The sequence below is a fragment of the Gavialis gangeticus genome, unplaced genomic scaffold (assembly GCF_001723915.1).
Source record: "Gavialis gangeticus isolate Ggan-Ray unplaced genomic scaffold, GavGan_comp1, whole genome shotgun sequence".
NCBI classification, from domain to species: domain Eukaryota; kingdom Metazoa; phylum Chordata; order Crocodylia; family Gavialidae; genus Gavialis; species Gavialis gangeticus.
Window position 1 is genome coordinate 72,681,990 of NW_017729025.1, and position 14,161 is coordinate 72,696,150.

Genomic DNA, 14,161 nt, shown 5'->3' on the forward strand with positions numbered 1-14,161 from the left:
TATCCACCAAACATTCAAGAATCTGGTAGCTCATGATTCCCTACAAGCACACTTGGTAGGCTGTCAAAGTATTACTTTGGTGAGTTGGCAGAAAAGCAGGCAAAATTCCATTAAAGTACTTAAAGAGGTTTGAATAGAGTTCCAGAGTACTTGGGAAGCCATGGATATGACTCCACTTTTTTCCTAAGTGAAATCCCAAACCCTTGACAGAACCATAAATGGCTGGGTTCCCTGAGTGTGGTCCTTGAAAAAGGTAACTATGGCCAGGTCCAGATAAGCAAGGCCATGAGATATGTGGTACCACAGAAACATCTGCACATTTAGCTGTTCTCTGCACTGCAAGGGAGCAGTGCAGGGGGTATTTTGACCCCTGGATATTCAGGGGGTCAAAAAAAACTGCAAAAAAAAAGTGGAGCGGCACATGTGGGGGCAGTATGTATCACTCAGCACCAGACCCTGGCCAGTTGGAGTCATGCTCTGACTGCTGGCCAGGCTCCGAGTGGCAGGATTGCCACTGCTGCAGCCCTGGGAGGCTTCCAGGGCCCCAGGTAAGGCTGCTGGGGCCAGCCCAGTGCTGGTCTCAGCTTCCCCTACCCCACCTGGAGTAACTTGCCATGTGCCAGAGGGTGCATGGCATAGAAGTTCCCCAGTACAACTAGTGGTGGCACAAGGTGTGTCACCACTAGTTGTCCCCAGGGAACCAAATGTCTATGCTCGTGTGGATGTGGCATAGGAGACTTTTCTAGCAAAAAGAAAACTAGGACTTTTATTTATTATGGTGAGTAGCAAGAGGGCATAGCCAATCTTTTTCAGAACCCCAAAGGAAAAATGTGTATTCAATATCCAGAAACAGATGAGGGGCATGAGACTAGATTATGCAGTGTGACGCAGTCAGCTTCCTCCTTGTACAAAATGTTGATTAAGTGCCTATTCAGTCTTCATTCCTGTATAAGAAATCAAGTCCTGTAGAGTGGTGGTCAGGGCCAGGCTCATTAAGTTCCAAAATCAAGAATAACACAACATCTCATGGGGTCAGAGACCTCATGCATTTCTTTTTCTAACCCTTTTCCCAGCATAATCGGTAGTGTCTTGTGGGAGAAAATCGAAACCTAATTCCCTCACACAAAAACTATGACAATCCACCAGGTCCCAAAACCTCATGATCAAAGAATCACAAGTAGGAGTAGAGAAACTGCTATGTTGAAACAAATCATTATATTAATGGGTAATCTCTAAACTACAGAGCCTCTTAAGGGAAGAAGTGCTTGGGGATCACTCTCCAGGGGTTGTTGCTGATTCATGAGCCAATCCATTATGATTTTGTCTTTCTCTGAAAAGTTAATTGCTAGAACAAGGGAAACTGAGATTTCACCCACAAATTGCAGAATCAGGGCAGCACTGAAAAAGGAATGAGGATTCTTGGTATACAGGTCACAGCTCTAAGGCTGTCACACCTCACAAGGTGCTTTTGAAGAGGTTCCCAAGACTGTAGGAGAAGGCATTAAACCTTAAAATAGGACGTTGGTTATGAAGCAGCTGTTTTGGAGGTAAGGAAAGTTCAGACCCTAGACTAAAAGAAGAGACTCTCTAACTGAAAAGACTGCACTGTACGGATTGCCTGAAGGCAAGTTTTATTTCTTTTTTTTTTTTTTTGGCTTGGGGAAAGTGAAGTCCAATGTAATCTCTACCTGCTGCTACTGGGAAGGATGGGAGACAAGGAATAGATGACACACAGGAGGATCCTACAGCCAACTTGAAGAAGCCTATAGCCACTGGCTCCATTATACTAGTCAGTGCATAACCACATGGTGAAAAACTCTTGATCTTTGACGAACAATCTAAACAAATTGTTATACAGACAATTATACAGACAGGTAGGAAGGGAAACAAGAATTCAGAGAAGCAAAGTGACTGACCCAAGGTCCTATCACTGGAAATTAGAAGAGTCAGGAACAGAAATAAACTATCAGGCTACTCCATTATCCATCCTATTAAAATGTGTCTCTACCTGTTGCTTCTGAAAGACATACATTTCTCTAATGTCTGATGCATGTTTTCAAGTGGATCTCACAGAAGTAACTCAAGACGTTTAGAAATCAACTTCAAACATAGTTTCATCGTTTGTAGGGTTGGAAGGGACCTGAGCAGATCATCAAGTCCAACCCCCTGCTTTGGCAGGAAAAAGTTAAAGGACTGGCCTACTTTCAAAATAAAAAAATAGCCCTAATCCTTCAAGCACCTTCAGTTTTATGTACCCCCAAGGCTGGGAGACCACGGCAACTGCAATCTCCCAGGCCTGACGGTGTGAAGGACACCTTACCCATGGGAGCCTGCTTCTTTCCAGAGCCCAGGGAGCCCAGGATAGGGCTTCCACTACACTGACAGTGAGGCATGATGGGATCTAATCCGCGATCCCACAGTCATGCCTCCTGCAGTACATGAGTGGCATTGCAAGAGGCACAACTGTGTGGATCGTGCATTAGTTCCCATTGCACCTTTATCTGCACATTTAGAGGGGCCCTAAGAGAAACAAAACATCTCAGTTTCATTTCTCTCATAGTTCATTTTTTATCACTGATGTTCTTAAAAGAGCATTTGTCAGCTCTTTTGGTCCTTATTCAGACTAAATTCCCAAGCTCAAGCTCTGTCACCATTTCTGTGCATGTACATAGCGATGCCCACCCAAATACTTCTCCACAGTTCCCCACTTTCTATTCATTTCACTTCTGTCCTATATAATTTACACATTGTCTTTTGCACTCTTTTGTATTACATCATAATAGAAATATTACCGATGTAAAATAAATAGAATTATTCAACTGAATTTTAGAAAAATGTTATTTATGTAGAAAAAAAATTTCACATCCTTATGATAGTACACTAATAATGTTTGGTGCTCCATAAATAAGCCTTCGGCAGTTTAAGAAATATGATGTATATGATTTAGTTGCAATGTAAAATAGAAATATCTTAATAATCACAATATACTGTCATTTCTCTATTAAATGTAAAACATCCAGTAGTTGAATACAGAACAAGAAAGCGCCCCCGTAAAAAATCTAATTAAATCTGTGATTTATAATGTCTAGTGAAGAAAAAATGTGTTCTGATCTGAGTTTGCACAGTTGCATAATGCCAGTTTTTCATGGAATGACAGAACTGAATAATTCCAATTTATGCACTGTTTGTTCTTATTAGGCATCAGTAGGTTGCTACTCACTCATACTTGCCTATATTTGGCCACTGCCTGAAATAAAGAAAGTTCTGTAAAATAACAAAGCTTTTGGTTTAGCTGGTTAGCTTTTATTTTAAGCTAGGATAGAAGATTATTTCATACTATGATGTACAAGGTTTCTTAGTCTTTAGCATGGGGATAGGGAAAACAATAAAAAGAGACACAAACAGTATCTCCTTCATGCAAAAATGTTTCAGAGCAGAGTTGGCTTGCTTTGGCCTGTTCACTGAAAGATGGCATACCAAGCCTTTTCCCAACTTGATTCAAAGGTAAACATTAAGTAAACGCCAGAGCCAACAACGTTGGAGCTCTACACTGTCTTTCTGGAAGAAGAGAAGGAGAAGCACAGTTCTCTAGCGTGACTTAGTTTTCCAAAATCTTCAGGCATCAGGTTCTATTCTCTCTTTATTTTTAGAGTGGAAACAGATAAAAAGAATACACAATATTTCCACTTAAGAACATCCAAGCTGTTAATTCCTCTTTTCTGCAAACCCTGGTGAGCCTGGATGAAAAGGTTTTCAGCTGGTAAGCCAAGCAGATTCTCAGGGCAACACAGGCCCACCCTTCAGTCCCCTTTGATACAAGGGAGTCAGCTGTCTCCTGTCTTATTTGGGGATAACAGCATCGGCAGTAGGATCATAGTAAACTTTGGCTGGAAGGGTCATCTAGCCCATCCCTTTACATGAGGTAGAACCATCCCTAACTAAACCATTCCAGTCACGTTTCTGCCTCACCTGCTCTTGAAAACTTCCAAGGATGCAGATTCCACAATTTCTCTAGGTAGCTTGTTCTGGTGCTTGACCACCCTCATTGGCTAGGGACAGACATTACACATACACAGAGGACTAGAAAAGGGCCAGTGTGGTCCCTATTTTTAAACGAGGAGAAAGGATGATCCCGGTAACTATAGGCCAGTTAGCCTCACTTCTATCCTTGGGAAAACCTTTGAAAAAATTATTAAGTAACACAGTTGTGGGAGTCCAGCAGGAAAAATAATACTGAAGGGCAACCATCATGGATTCATAGCAGGTAGATCCTGCCTGACTAACTTTATTTCTTTTTATGACCAGGTCCCAAAATGCTTAGATGCAGGAGTTGAAATAGATATCATCTACTTGGATTTTAAAAAGGCCTTTGATATAGTGTTGCATCGCATTTTTATAAATAAATTAAGTGGTTGTGAAGTAGCTTATTACAGTTAGGTGGGTGGAGAATTGGCTTATGGGATGTACCCAAAGGGTGGTGGTGGACAGGTCATTTTTGACCTGGAAAAATGTGGGCAGTGGAGATCCCAAGGTCCTTCAACCACTTTTGTTCAATATCTTCATCAGTGACTTGGACAGGGGCATGGAAAGCACTCTGTCCAAATTTGCAGACAACACAAAATTATGGGACAAAGTAAATATACTGGAGGGCAGGGAGCAGATTTAGGCGGATTTGGACAGATTGAGAAAGTGGGCAGAACAGAATAGGATGCAGTTTAACAAAGATAATTGCAAAGTGCTGCACCTAGGGAGAAAGGATCACCAAATACACCTACAGACGGGGAGGTGACTTTCTAAGCAGTACAGCAACAGAAAGGGATCTTGGACTCATAGTCCAAAATAGTTTCATAGTTGGTAGGGTCGGAAGGGACCTGAGCAGATCATCAAATCCAACCCCCTGCCATGGCAGGAAAAAGTCCTGGGGTCAAATGAACATAAGTCATCAATGTACTGACGTGATAAGTAAAGCCAACTGCACTGTTTCATGCATTAGAAGGTTCATCACAAACAAGTCTAAGGAGGTGATAAATCCCCTCTATGTGGCATTGGTAAGACCACAGTTGGAGTACTGCACCCAGTTCTAGGCACTGCACTTCAAGAGGGATGTGGATAACCTTGAGAGGGTCCAGAGGATAGCTACTCGTATGGTTAAGGGCCTGCAGGTAAGATGCTACAAGGAGAGATTGAGGGCCCTTCCACAAAAGAAGGCTGAGAAGGGATCTTGTGGCCGTCTACAAATTCATCGGCAGGATAGGGGGTGGCAAGGAATAGGGGATGCTCTTTTTACCAGGGTGCCCCTTAGGGTTACTAGGAACAATGGCCATAAATTGACAGAGAGCAGATTTAGATTAGATATTAGGAAAAACTTCTTTATGGTGAGGGTTACCAAAATCTGGAATGGGCTTCCAAGGGAGGTGGTGCTCTCCCCTACCTTGGAGGTCTTTAAGAGGACACTAGACAAGCACCTAGTTGGAGTCACCTGCCCCAGCGTTCTTCGTTGTATATAAATCTTGTAGAGTTAAAGCAAGGCTTTGTAATGCTGAAAGTCAGGCCATTTCTTTGTCCTTTTGCCTCCATTTCATAAAAGCGGACACAACACTTACAAGACGGCTGGGAGGGAAAAAGACTACTGTGTGAAAGTTACTGATAAGATATGAAGCTAGCTAAATCCAGTCAACAAAAGAGTCTCGTCAACAGGAGAACCTTGAAAGTCGAGCATGATTTATTTTTGTTAAATAAAGAAACATCTTGAGACAAAATATAGGAGGCATGTAATTCACGAGAGTTGAACTTTGGTGTTCACGCCCACAGTGCCGCTTAATTAGACAGAATAGTGATTTAGTTAATAGATAATTGAGTATTTTTACGAGCATGAGCTAATCACAAACTAATGCTTACACACTTAGAAAGTATAAAAAAGTATTATAACTAGTAAGTAGAGTCCCTCTCTCAAAGAGGCACCTTGCTCGAGCAAATAAAGATTCTGTATTTAATTTTGAATACTTGCTCTGCGTGATTATTGCCCCCGCCTACAGCAAACTACACGTGGCTTTAAGAGCGTAATTTGTAACATCTTTCCAGCCCAGGACGGGGGGTCAGACTCCATGATTTACTGAGGTACCTTTTGACCCTAAAAATCTATGAAATCTATTAAATAAACTGGTTTAAGAGTTCAGAAACTAGTTTAAACCTGTAACAGAACAGATGTTTAGTGTACATAAATGAGTTTGAAAATGGCTGAAACTGGTTTGAGTTAAACCTGGTTGAATGTAGTATCAGACTTCACTGATTTGGGTCAAACCTCTTTATGCAATGTCTATCCCAGACCCCTTCCTGGTTTAAATTAAACCAGACTACCCCAGCAGCCTGGCATGCTCTCTGGGCTGGGATCTCTGCTCCACAGCAAAGCTGCCCCGCCCCGCTCTCTGACTGGAGGTCCTCACCAATCCCTGCTAAGCAGGGATTGCCTCATCCCCTCTGCCTTACTCAGACACCTCTCAGCATTAGCTAGCATACCACATGCTGGCTATGGTCCATGCTGTGGGAGACCAGACAAAGGCAGACAGGACTGTGTCTGCTTAGGGCTTTTTGGATGTCTAACAGGATGTTGGTAGCTGGCAAGGAGCAGGTGTCCGCTCTTGACTTGGCACAGTGCCCCCTCGATGGCCCAGCATTCCTCAAAGGTGGACAACATCCACCAGAGGACCGTGTGCTCGAACTCAAGTGAGAGGGGGGCCCGCTCCAGCAGGTGGAAGAGCTGCAGAGCGTCGTCTATCTGAGTCCCGGTGAGTTGGTTTTGCCGGCTCTTCAGAGTGGCCATCTTGGCCTGGCCCACCAGGAAGTTGGCCAGGTTGACTTCGGTCCACTCGGCCACCCGGTATGGGAAAGAGTAGATGTAGGTGTCCTCTGAGAAGTCCTGGCCCAGTGCCCGAAGCAGCACCCCGAGGGTGGCAAAGAGCAGCCGCAGCCAGGGACAGTTGAGGAAGGCAGGTCACTGAGGCCACCGGGTCCAGGTGGTGCACAAAGGTGCCAGTGGCCAGGATGCCATGCACGAATCTCCACTGGAGGTCACCGGTCTTCTTGGTGGTGGGCGCCTTGTACAGTGTGTGCCATGTTGGGGTCCCAGGCCACAACAGACACCACTGCCACATGGTGTTGGGGCGGCCAGCCAGCACCTGGGCATGCTGGGTGCACACCACCCATGCTTAGAGACCTTTTCAGGGCAGTGTGCTGAAGGGGCACCCTGTATTGCTTCTGGGGGGCACAGGGAGCCTATGCAGTGTGTTGGGCCAGTCAGCCAGCTCACTGGTCATTGCTGGGATGACCAGCAGTGATGGGAAGGCGTCACCTGTTCCATCCACAGTGGGGAGGGCCTGGTGAGCCTGGAGGTAGCCTTCTAGGGTAGTCGCTGCTTCCATTGGGAGGGCGGCGCTAATGGCCTGCAGAAGCTGGCCCGTGGTGCAGACAGAGCGCAGTGCCAACCAGGCAGCCAGGGCTTTGGGTGACAGGGTCCAGGAGGTGCCCCAGGTGGGTGGTATGCGCTTCAATGAGAGCAGCCCCAAGGCTGGTGGAGGCCAGATGGCACGACATGCTGCAGGGCTGGGTTGTGGACCAGGGGCTCCTGAAGCACCTGCGGGAAACGCAGGCACCTGGCTTGGGGACAGAGATGGAAGGCAGCCTGCCAGGCCCTCACCATGCTGTGGTAGAATGGGGGAGGAACCGCCCCATTCAGGAAGGTGAGTTCCAGCATAAACAGCTCCTGGTCAAAGCCAAGGCCCCCGACTTGGTGCAGGAACCAGCATGCCAGCTGCCACCATGGGAGGTGGCCCTTGGCATACAGAAGTTGCTGGAGGGCTTGCAGGCAGTAGGCACCCACCCTGCTAGCCAGGTTGATCAGGCCCTGGCCCCCCTCAGTGGTGGGCAGGTAGAGGGCAGCTCGCAGGAGCCAGTGGCGTCCATCCCAGAGGAAGTCCATTAGGAGCTGCTGCAGTCTGTCGAGTAGCTCTGATGGAGGTTTCAGCACAGTGCAGCGGTGCCACAAGGTTACCACCACCAGGTTGTTGGTGATGAGGATCTGGCCAGGGTAGGAGACAGTGGGCAAGCGCCAGCACCAGTGCTGCAGGTGGGCCTCCACTCCCTCCACCAGGTCCTCCTTGTTGCAGGCTGCAAAGGTCGGCAGCCCCAGGAACACTCCCAGGGCTTTGAGGCCTTCCCGGTGCTAGGCAAGGCCCCCGGCAGGTCTGGAGGTGGTTCGCCTGCCCACGTCCCGAGCAGGAGTGTGTCACTCTTGCCCCAGTTGATGCAGGCTGAAGTGGCAAGCTCATAGGTGCGCTGGCAGTCCATCAGGGCCTGCACATGCTCCTGGCTGCCCAGGAAGACTGTCACATCGTCCGCATATGCCATCAGCTGGATCAGGAGGCCAGTGGTCAGGCCTGGTGCTGGTGGCAGGGCTAAGCCGGTCAGGCAACGTTGCAGAGCGTGCAGCAGTGGTTCGACGGCCAGGGCATACAGCATGCTCAAGAGGGGGCAGCTCTGGCATATGCTGCGATGCACTGGGAATAGGGAGCACAGCATGCCATTCACCTTGAGCAGGCTGGAGGCGTCGTGGTACAGGACCTGGAGCACTGCAATGAAAAGAGGCCTGAAGCAAAAGCCTCGAGGGTGCCAAGCAGGTACCCATGGTTGATTCAATCAAAGGCCTTCTCCTGGTTCAGGGAGACCAAGTTGACATCCAAGGCAAAACACTCCACAGCCATGAGCAGGGCATGCAGTAGAAACAGGTTGTCCTGGATCATCCTGCCCAGCACACAGTAGCTCTGCTCGGGCCTGATGACGGAGGCCATGATGGTACAGAGACGGTTCGCCAGTGCCTTCACCAGGATCTTATAATCGGCGCACAGAAGGGAGACGGGCCACCAGTTCTTAAGGTAGCTGAGGTCCCCTTTCTTGGGCAGCAAGGTGAGCACTGCCTGGTGGCAACTGGTTGGCAGGGTCTTGTCAGCGAGGCTCTCATGGAAGACACGGAGGAGGCTGGGCCCAAGGAGGGGCCACAAAGTTTTGTAAAATTCCACGGGCAGTCTGTCAAGGTCTGGGGCCCTGCCTGAGGCAAGCACCCCACAGCAGCCTTGAACTCTGCCAGGAAGAGTTTGTACTCCAGGGCCTCGACTTGAGAAGTGCCGAGGAGTGGCAGGTCCTTATACAGCTGCTGAGAGGCGTCCAGACAAACAGGATCAGCTGCAAACAACTCCTGATAGAAGGTGATGGCATCCCCCTGTACTATGCCTGAGTCCGTAAGCAGCTGTCCCTCCGGGGTCTTGAGATGGTCTAAGGTCTTTGCCATAGCCCACTGCCTCTCCAGGCCAAAGAAGCAGCCAGTTGGGGTGTCAGCCTCTGCCAGCTTCTGGCAGTGGGCACATACCCATGCACCCCGGGCCATGCCCTCCGCCAGCTCCCGCAGGCATTTCTTGCGGGACCAAAGGCTCTCGAGGAGTGCCATGTCATTGCCTGCATGGAGCAGGGCTACCTCAAGCTCCGCCAAGACCTCCTCCAGCTCCTGGGTGCAGAGGCGGCTCTCACTTGCCGTCAGCTGGGAATACTGCTGGCAGAATGCCTGAATCTGGATCTTCCCCATGTCCCATCACAGCTGCCAGGAGAAGCAGTCTGCTTACACAGCCTCCCAGCTCCTCCAGAGGTGGGTGAAGCAGTCTCTGAAGTGGGTGCCCTGCAGCAGGCTGATGTTGAGGCACCAGTAAGGGGCCCGTGTGCGTGCTCTGCCAGGCAGGCTCAGTTTGCAGCAGACCAGGGCGTGGTCAGAGAGACCTGATGGGATGATGCGGCTGCTGCGCAGTAACAGCAGATGGTGCTGGGCGATGTAGAGGTGGTCGAGGCGGGCCATGGCGATCCCACTGGCACTCATCTTTGCCCAGGTGTATTGGTGCGCATCAGTGTGGAGGACCCGCCAGGCTTCGACGAGATTCGCTGCCTCCAGCATGGTCCGCAGCTTGTGGGCCAAAGGCAGGTGCGGCTCTGGCCGTCAGGTCTAGCAGCGCATTGACGGTGCAGTTGAAATCCCCGGCCATGAGGAGCAGGTCATTGTTCTCACTGGTGTCATGCAGGAGGTCACCCAGGGTCTCTAAGAAGGCTAACCTCTCTCTCCCTTTGGTGGTCGCATAGATGTTGATGAGGAGCAAGCTCTGGTGTGCTAGGGTGACATGGATGGTCAGCAGCCAGCCGAGGACGACCTCCTGTGCCACCGCTGAGTAGTATTGCAGCTGCGGCGGGAGGAGGATCGCACTCCTGCACTGAGGTTGATGCCGTGGCTTACAAATAAGCGGCCTCTCCAGGCAGCGTGCCAGTCAGTTTGAACATGCACGTCGCTGTGCGTCTCCTGGAAGAAGGCTATCGCCAGCCACTTCTGCCACAAACCCTCCAGGACAGCCGTCCACTTCACCGGGTCCCTGCAGCCACTGGTGTTTAGTGAGAAAATTGTGGTAACCGCCATGAGCAGGAGAATAAAGAGGAAGGATAGGCAGGGTACAGGTGGGAGATGAGGTGACAGAACAGGGCAAAACCATAGAAACAAGAGAAGGCCTATCCTTGCCCTACCCTATTCTGTGGACCCACCTTGGCCCCACACCTCCCTCACCAGGTCACCGGAAGGCATGTTGACGCGTGCCCGGGTCCCGGTGCATAAACCTTGCTGCGTCACTAGTGGCACAGACAAACCGCACGGGGTCTGGGCACCATTGCCAGATACTCTCTGCCACATTCCTCTGGTCCTTGGTCTGCTCCAAGAGGTTGAGGAGGCCTCCATAGCTTGGGGCCACCCAGGGGGGGTTCTCCAGCAGGAGCCAGATGTTGCCGACCGAGAACCGGTGAAAGTGCCCTTAATGGCCAGGCTCCCTAGCAGGCCCCCCTCAGTATTTGGGTCAAAGACCATCTCTGGGAGATTGATCCCCATCTGCTTTGGGTGGGAAATGTCCTCCTGCTCCCGGGGCCGCTTGCAGTGCTCAGAGGGCAGGCACTCCATCTCCTCCTCATTGGCCTTGGTGGGCAGGGGAGTGGGCGGGGGGGGTGTTGTACGACCCTCTGTTGTCTCCTGTGCCTGATGCTGGGGAGGCAGTCACTCTCTCCCTGCCTTGCCGCTCACAAGCCCCATGAGCTGGGATGGGGGCAAAGGGTTGCCAGATGTTGCTGGGACACCTTTAGTCATGGCCTGAGGTGGCGGGGATTCCAGGGGGGCAGGTAGGGTGGGGTCAGGTTCCCTGGTTACATTTTCCCTGGAACTGTCAGAGGTGGGCCCCAAAGGGGCAGGGGCTCCTTTAGAAGCTCCCTTTTGTCTCTTGTTCTTAGCTTTCTTGGGAGCAGGTGGCACCACCCCTGAAGGGGGCGGGCTAGGCTGCTTGGGGTTTGCCACCTCCGGGTCCACCACCTCAACTGAGGCAGGGGTGGAGGGAGGTGGAGGGAAGGTCTCAGTTGTTCTACCCGGTGGGGCTCCAGTGTCTAAGACACTAGCCACCCTGGGTGGAACTGGGACGGGTGGGGGGACATCCCAGCCCCTCCACCAGGTGAAACCCCTGCACTGTGGGGGCAGCCCCATCAGGCAGGGGGAGGGTGGAGGGAGGCTGAGAGGGGGCCACGGTTACCCCAACCGGTGGGGTGCCAGTGCTCAGAGCACCAGCTGTCTCAGAGGGGACTGGAGCAGAAGGGAGGAAAGAAAGCAAGAAAAACAACAGAATAATTCATGGAAAGTTAAGATAAACTGCCCACCTCCAACCCTTTTACAGAAAATATATAGGTAGAGCTATTTCAAATATAATATTGTTCACATTTTGCCTGGAGGAATAGGCTGCTCTTAAAGAATTCTGTAACTTATTGCTTTGGGGAATTAAGAGAAAGTTAGTGATGAATATAACTTTCTATTAAGCAATTTTCTTTCTTTCTTTCTCAATTGTGCACAGCCACTTATGAGCCAGAACATAACAGCTCAATCAAACCTTATTATATCAGTTTTACTTGAACCCCACCGAAATGCACTGAGAAAATTCTGATATTACCTCAAGACTTTGAAAACCCTTTTCATAAATCATTTAAAAAACTTGAAAGAAAATGCATATTACAGATACCTTTTTGTCTTCTTTTAATTTCTTTTCCCATATAGCATGAGCAACAGGAATGTACTTGTTGTCAGTTACATAACAGTTTGCCATAAGGACATGCTGGAGTTCAGTATTGGGACTCATAGCTTTAAGGACTTTCTCAACATGACGTAGGGAGACTGTGGTCTCAGTCTGTATGCCACCACTTACAAGCTGCATAGTACAAGGTACTAGTGCAATCTGTCCAGCACAGTAGAGAACATCTCCAATCTAGAAGATAAGATAAAGAGAAAAAAATTAGAACTGTTGGGGAGTGGATGGAGAAGAGGAGGTTGGAAACAAGTATTTCCCTTTTCTAGATATTCCCTTGCACCACAAAACCATATTTGACTTTGCTACAAATGAAGCAAGTTTGCCAATCTAAAGGTCACTTTTGACAGAGATTTAGTTAGTCTCTAAATGTACGTACGGCATTGCAATAAGCTTCAACCTAAGAGTTAATACATGGATGGTCAAATGTGCATAATCGTCTTCAAATGAATCAGCTGTGAACTGATGAGGTAAGTCTAGAAATATGTAAATTTAACCTTTCACAATGTCACAATATTTCCCTGGCACTACTGAAAGGGTTTGTGTAAAGTTCCAAGTAAATTTGTTTACAGTCTGTCAACTCAGGTATACAGAAAAAAGTGGAACTTTCTACTCTTACAATATACAGACAACAGTATTTTTTTATAACTTTAAGGAAGGCATGCCAAGGTCATCATTCCCTGCAGTGCACCCTCTGGAAAAAAATAACTATGCTTTACTTTAAGGTTTGTTACTTTTGTTATAACATGTCAGAGCTCAAGCATGTTTCCCATGAATTTAATCAGAGTTGTGATTTGGTATATTTTATAACATTTAATCTTTGATTGTTTTGTTGTACTTTTATAATAGTTTATGTTTGACTTTGGTTTGCTGCTGCTTTTAATTTTAATTTATTTAGGTTTATACAAACAGTAAAATGTTCAAATCCCTAAAATCATAAAATACAACTTAACTAGAGGGCAAGAATAGAATTCATCATGACCAACCACAAAGGAATAGGAAATTGCAGACCAAAAATAAACTGAAGCGTGTTACTGGGGCTTACAGAGATACTTTAATAATCACTCAGAAATCAACTAGAATACTCCAAAAGCTCTCACTACTTGCCAGATATAATGTTCATACAGGGTGTATGCCACAAATGTGTGCTATTTTTGGGCTACAAAGTGGCTATTTTAGCTTGCTTTAGAGAAGCTTACCTGGCAACACTTGAAAGGACTTATTCTCTCTAGCACTGCTAAGGGAAGGAACCTGGGTTCCTATTATCCAGACATCTTAAAAACTTATTACAAAATCTTAAGATAAATATGACGATCTATCACATTCTTCTTCTATGCATTTTTTGAACAGCAAACAGTAAATGTTACTGCATATCAAGAGAGAAAATGAATAGAGAAGTGGGATGTACAGTGGGTGTAAGCAGCGTTGAAGTGAGCCGAAAAAGCATATTGCTGCAAGTAGAGAGGGGGAAAATGGACTGTGCAAGAAGCCTTTATGAGAAATTGTGTGGAACTTTTGGTATAAGCTGCATAAAATCCTCAGAAGGCTAAGTAAAAAAGAAATCTGTGTCCTGGAAGACACAGCAATCAAACCATGTGACAGACCCATATGCAACTCCAAATCTGTCCTCATAACTGTCTCTGTCTCACAAAAGACTCGCACATGTAACTATTGGAAGAGTATCTTACACAATTTGGCATACAAGTTCTATGATTAGCAGCTGAAGAGGGGGAGGAGGCAGAGAGGAAGCATAATAGATTAACTGACACCCATCAACTATCTTTTTAAATTGTTTAAGATATCTGAAATATTGTTTTGATAATGCTATATATAACCCTAAATTAAAAAAAAAAGAAAATGCAAGCAATATTTTGGTTAAAAAGAACAAATGGTCTTCCTTAAAAAAGTGCTATTTTAAAATATGTGCCATTGAACAAGGGAGTCCAGCCAGCTATCAAGTGGCATATTGACAA

The 14,161-nt window shown here is 47.6% G+C and overlaps 1 protein-coding gene across 3 annotated transcripts in view; it reads right to left on the reverse strand.

Moving 5' to 3' along the window:
• Window positions 1–14,161, reverse strand: part of DPH6 (diphthamine biosynthesis 6) — a 472,782-nt gene that overhangs the window by 128,778 nt on the left and 329,843 nt on the right. For all 3 annotated transcript variants that reach the window (XM_019518944.1, XM_019518945.1, XM_019518942.1), the window contains one exon: window positions 12,126–12,368. In XM_019518944.1, the coding sequence (XP_019374489.1) occupies window positions 12,126–12,368 (243 nt within the window). The remainder of the gene's footprint in view (window positions 1–12,125; window positions 12,369–14,161) is intronic.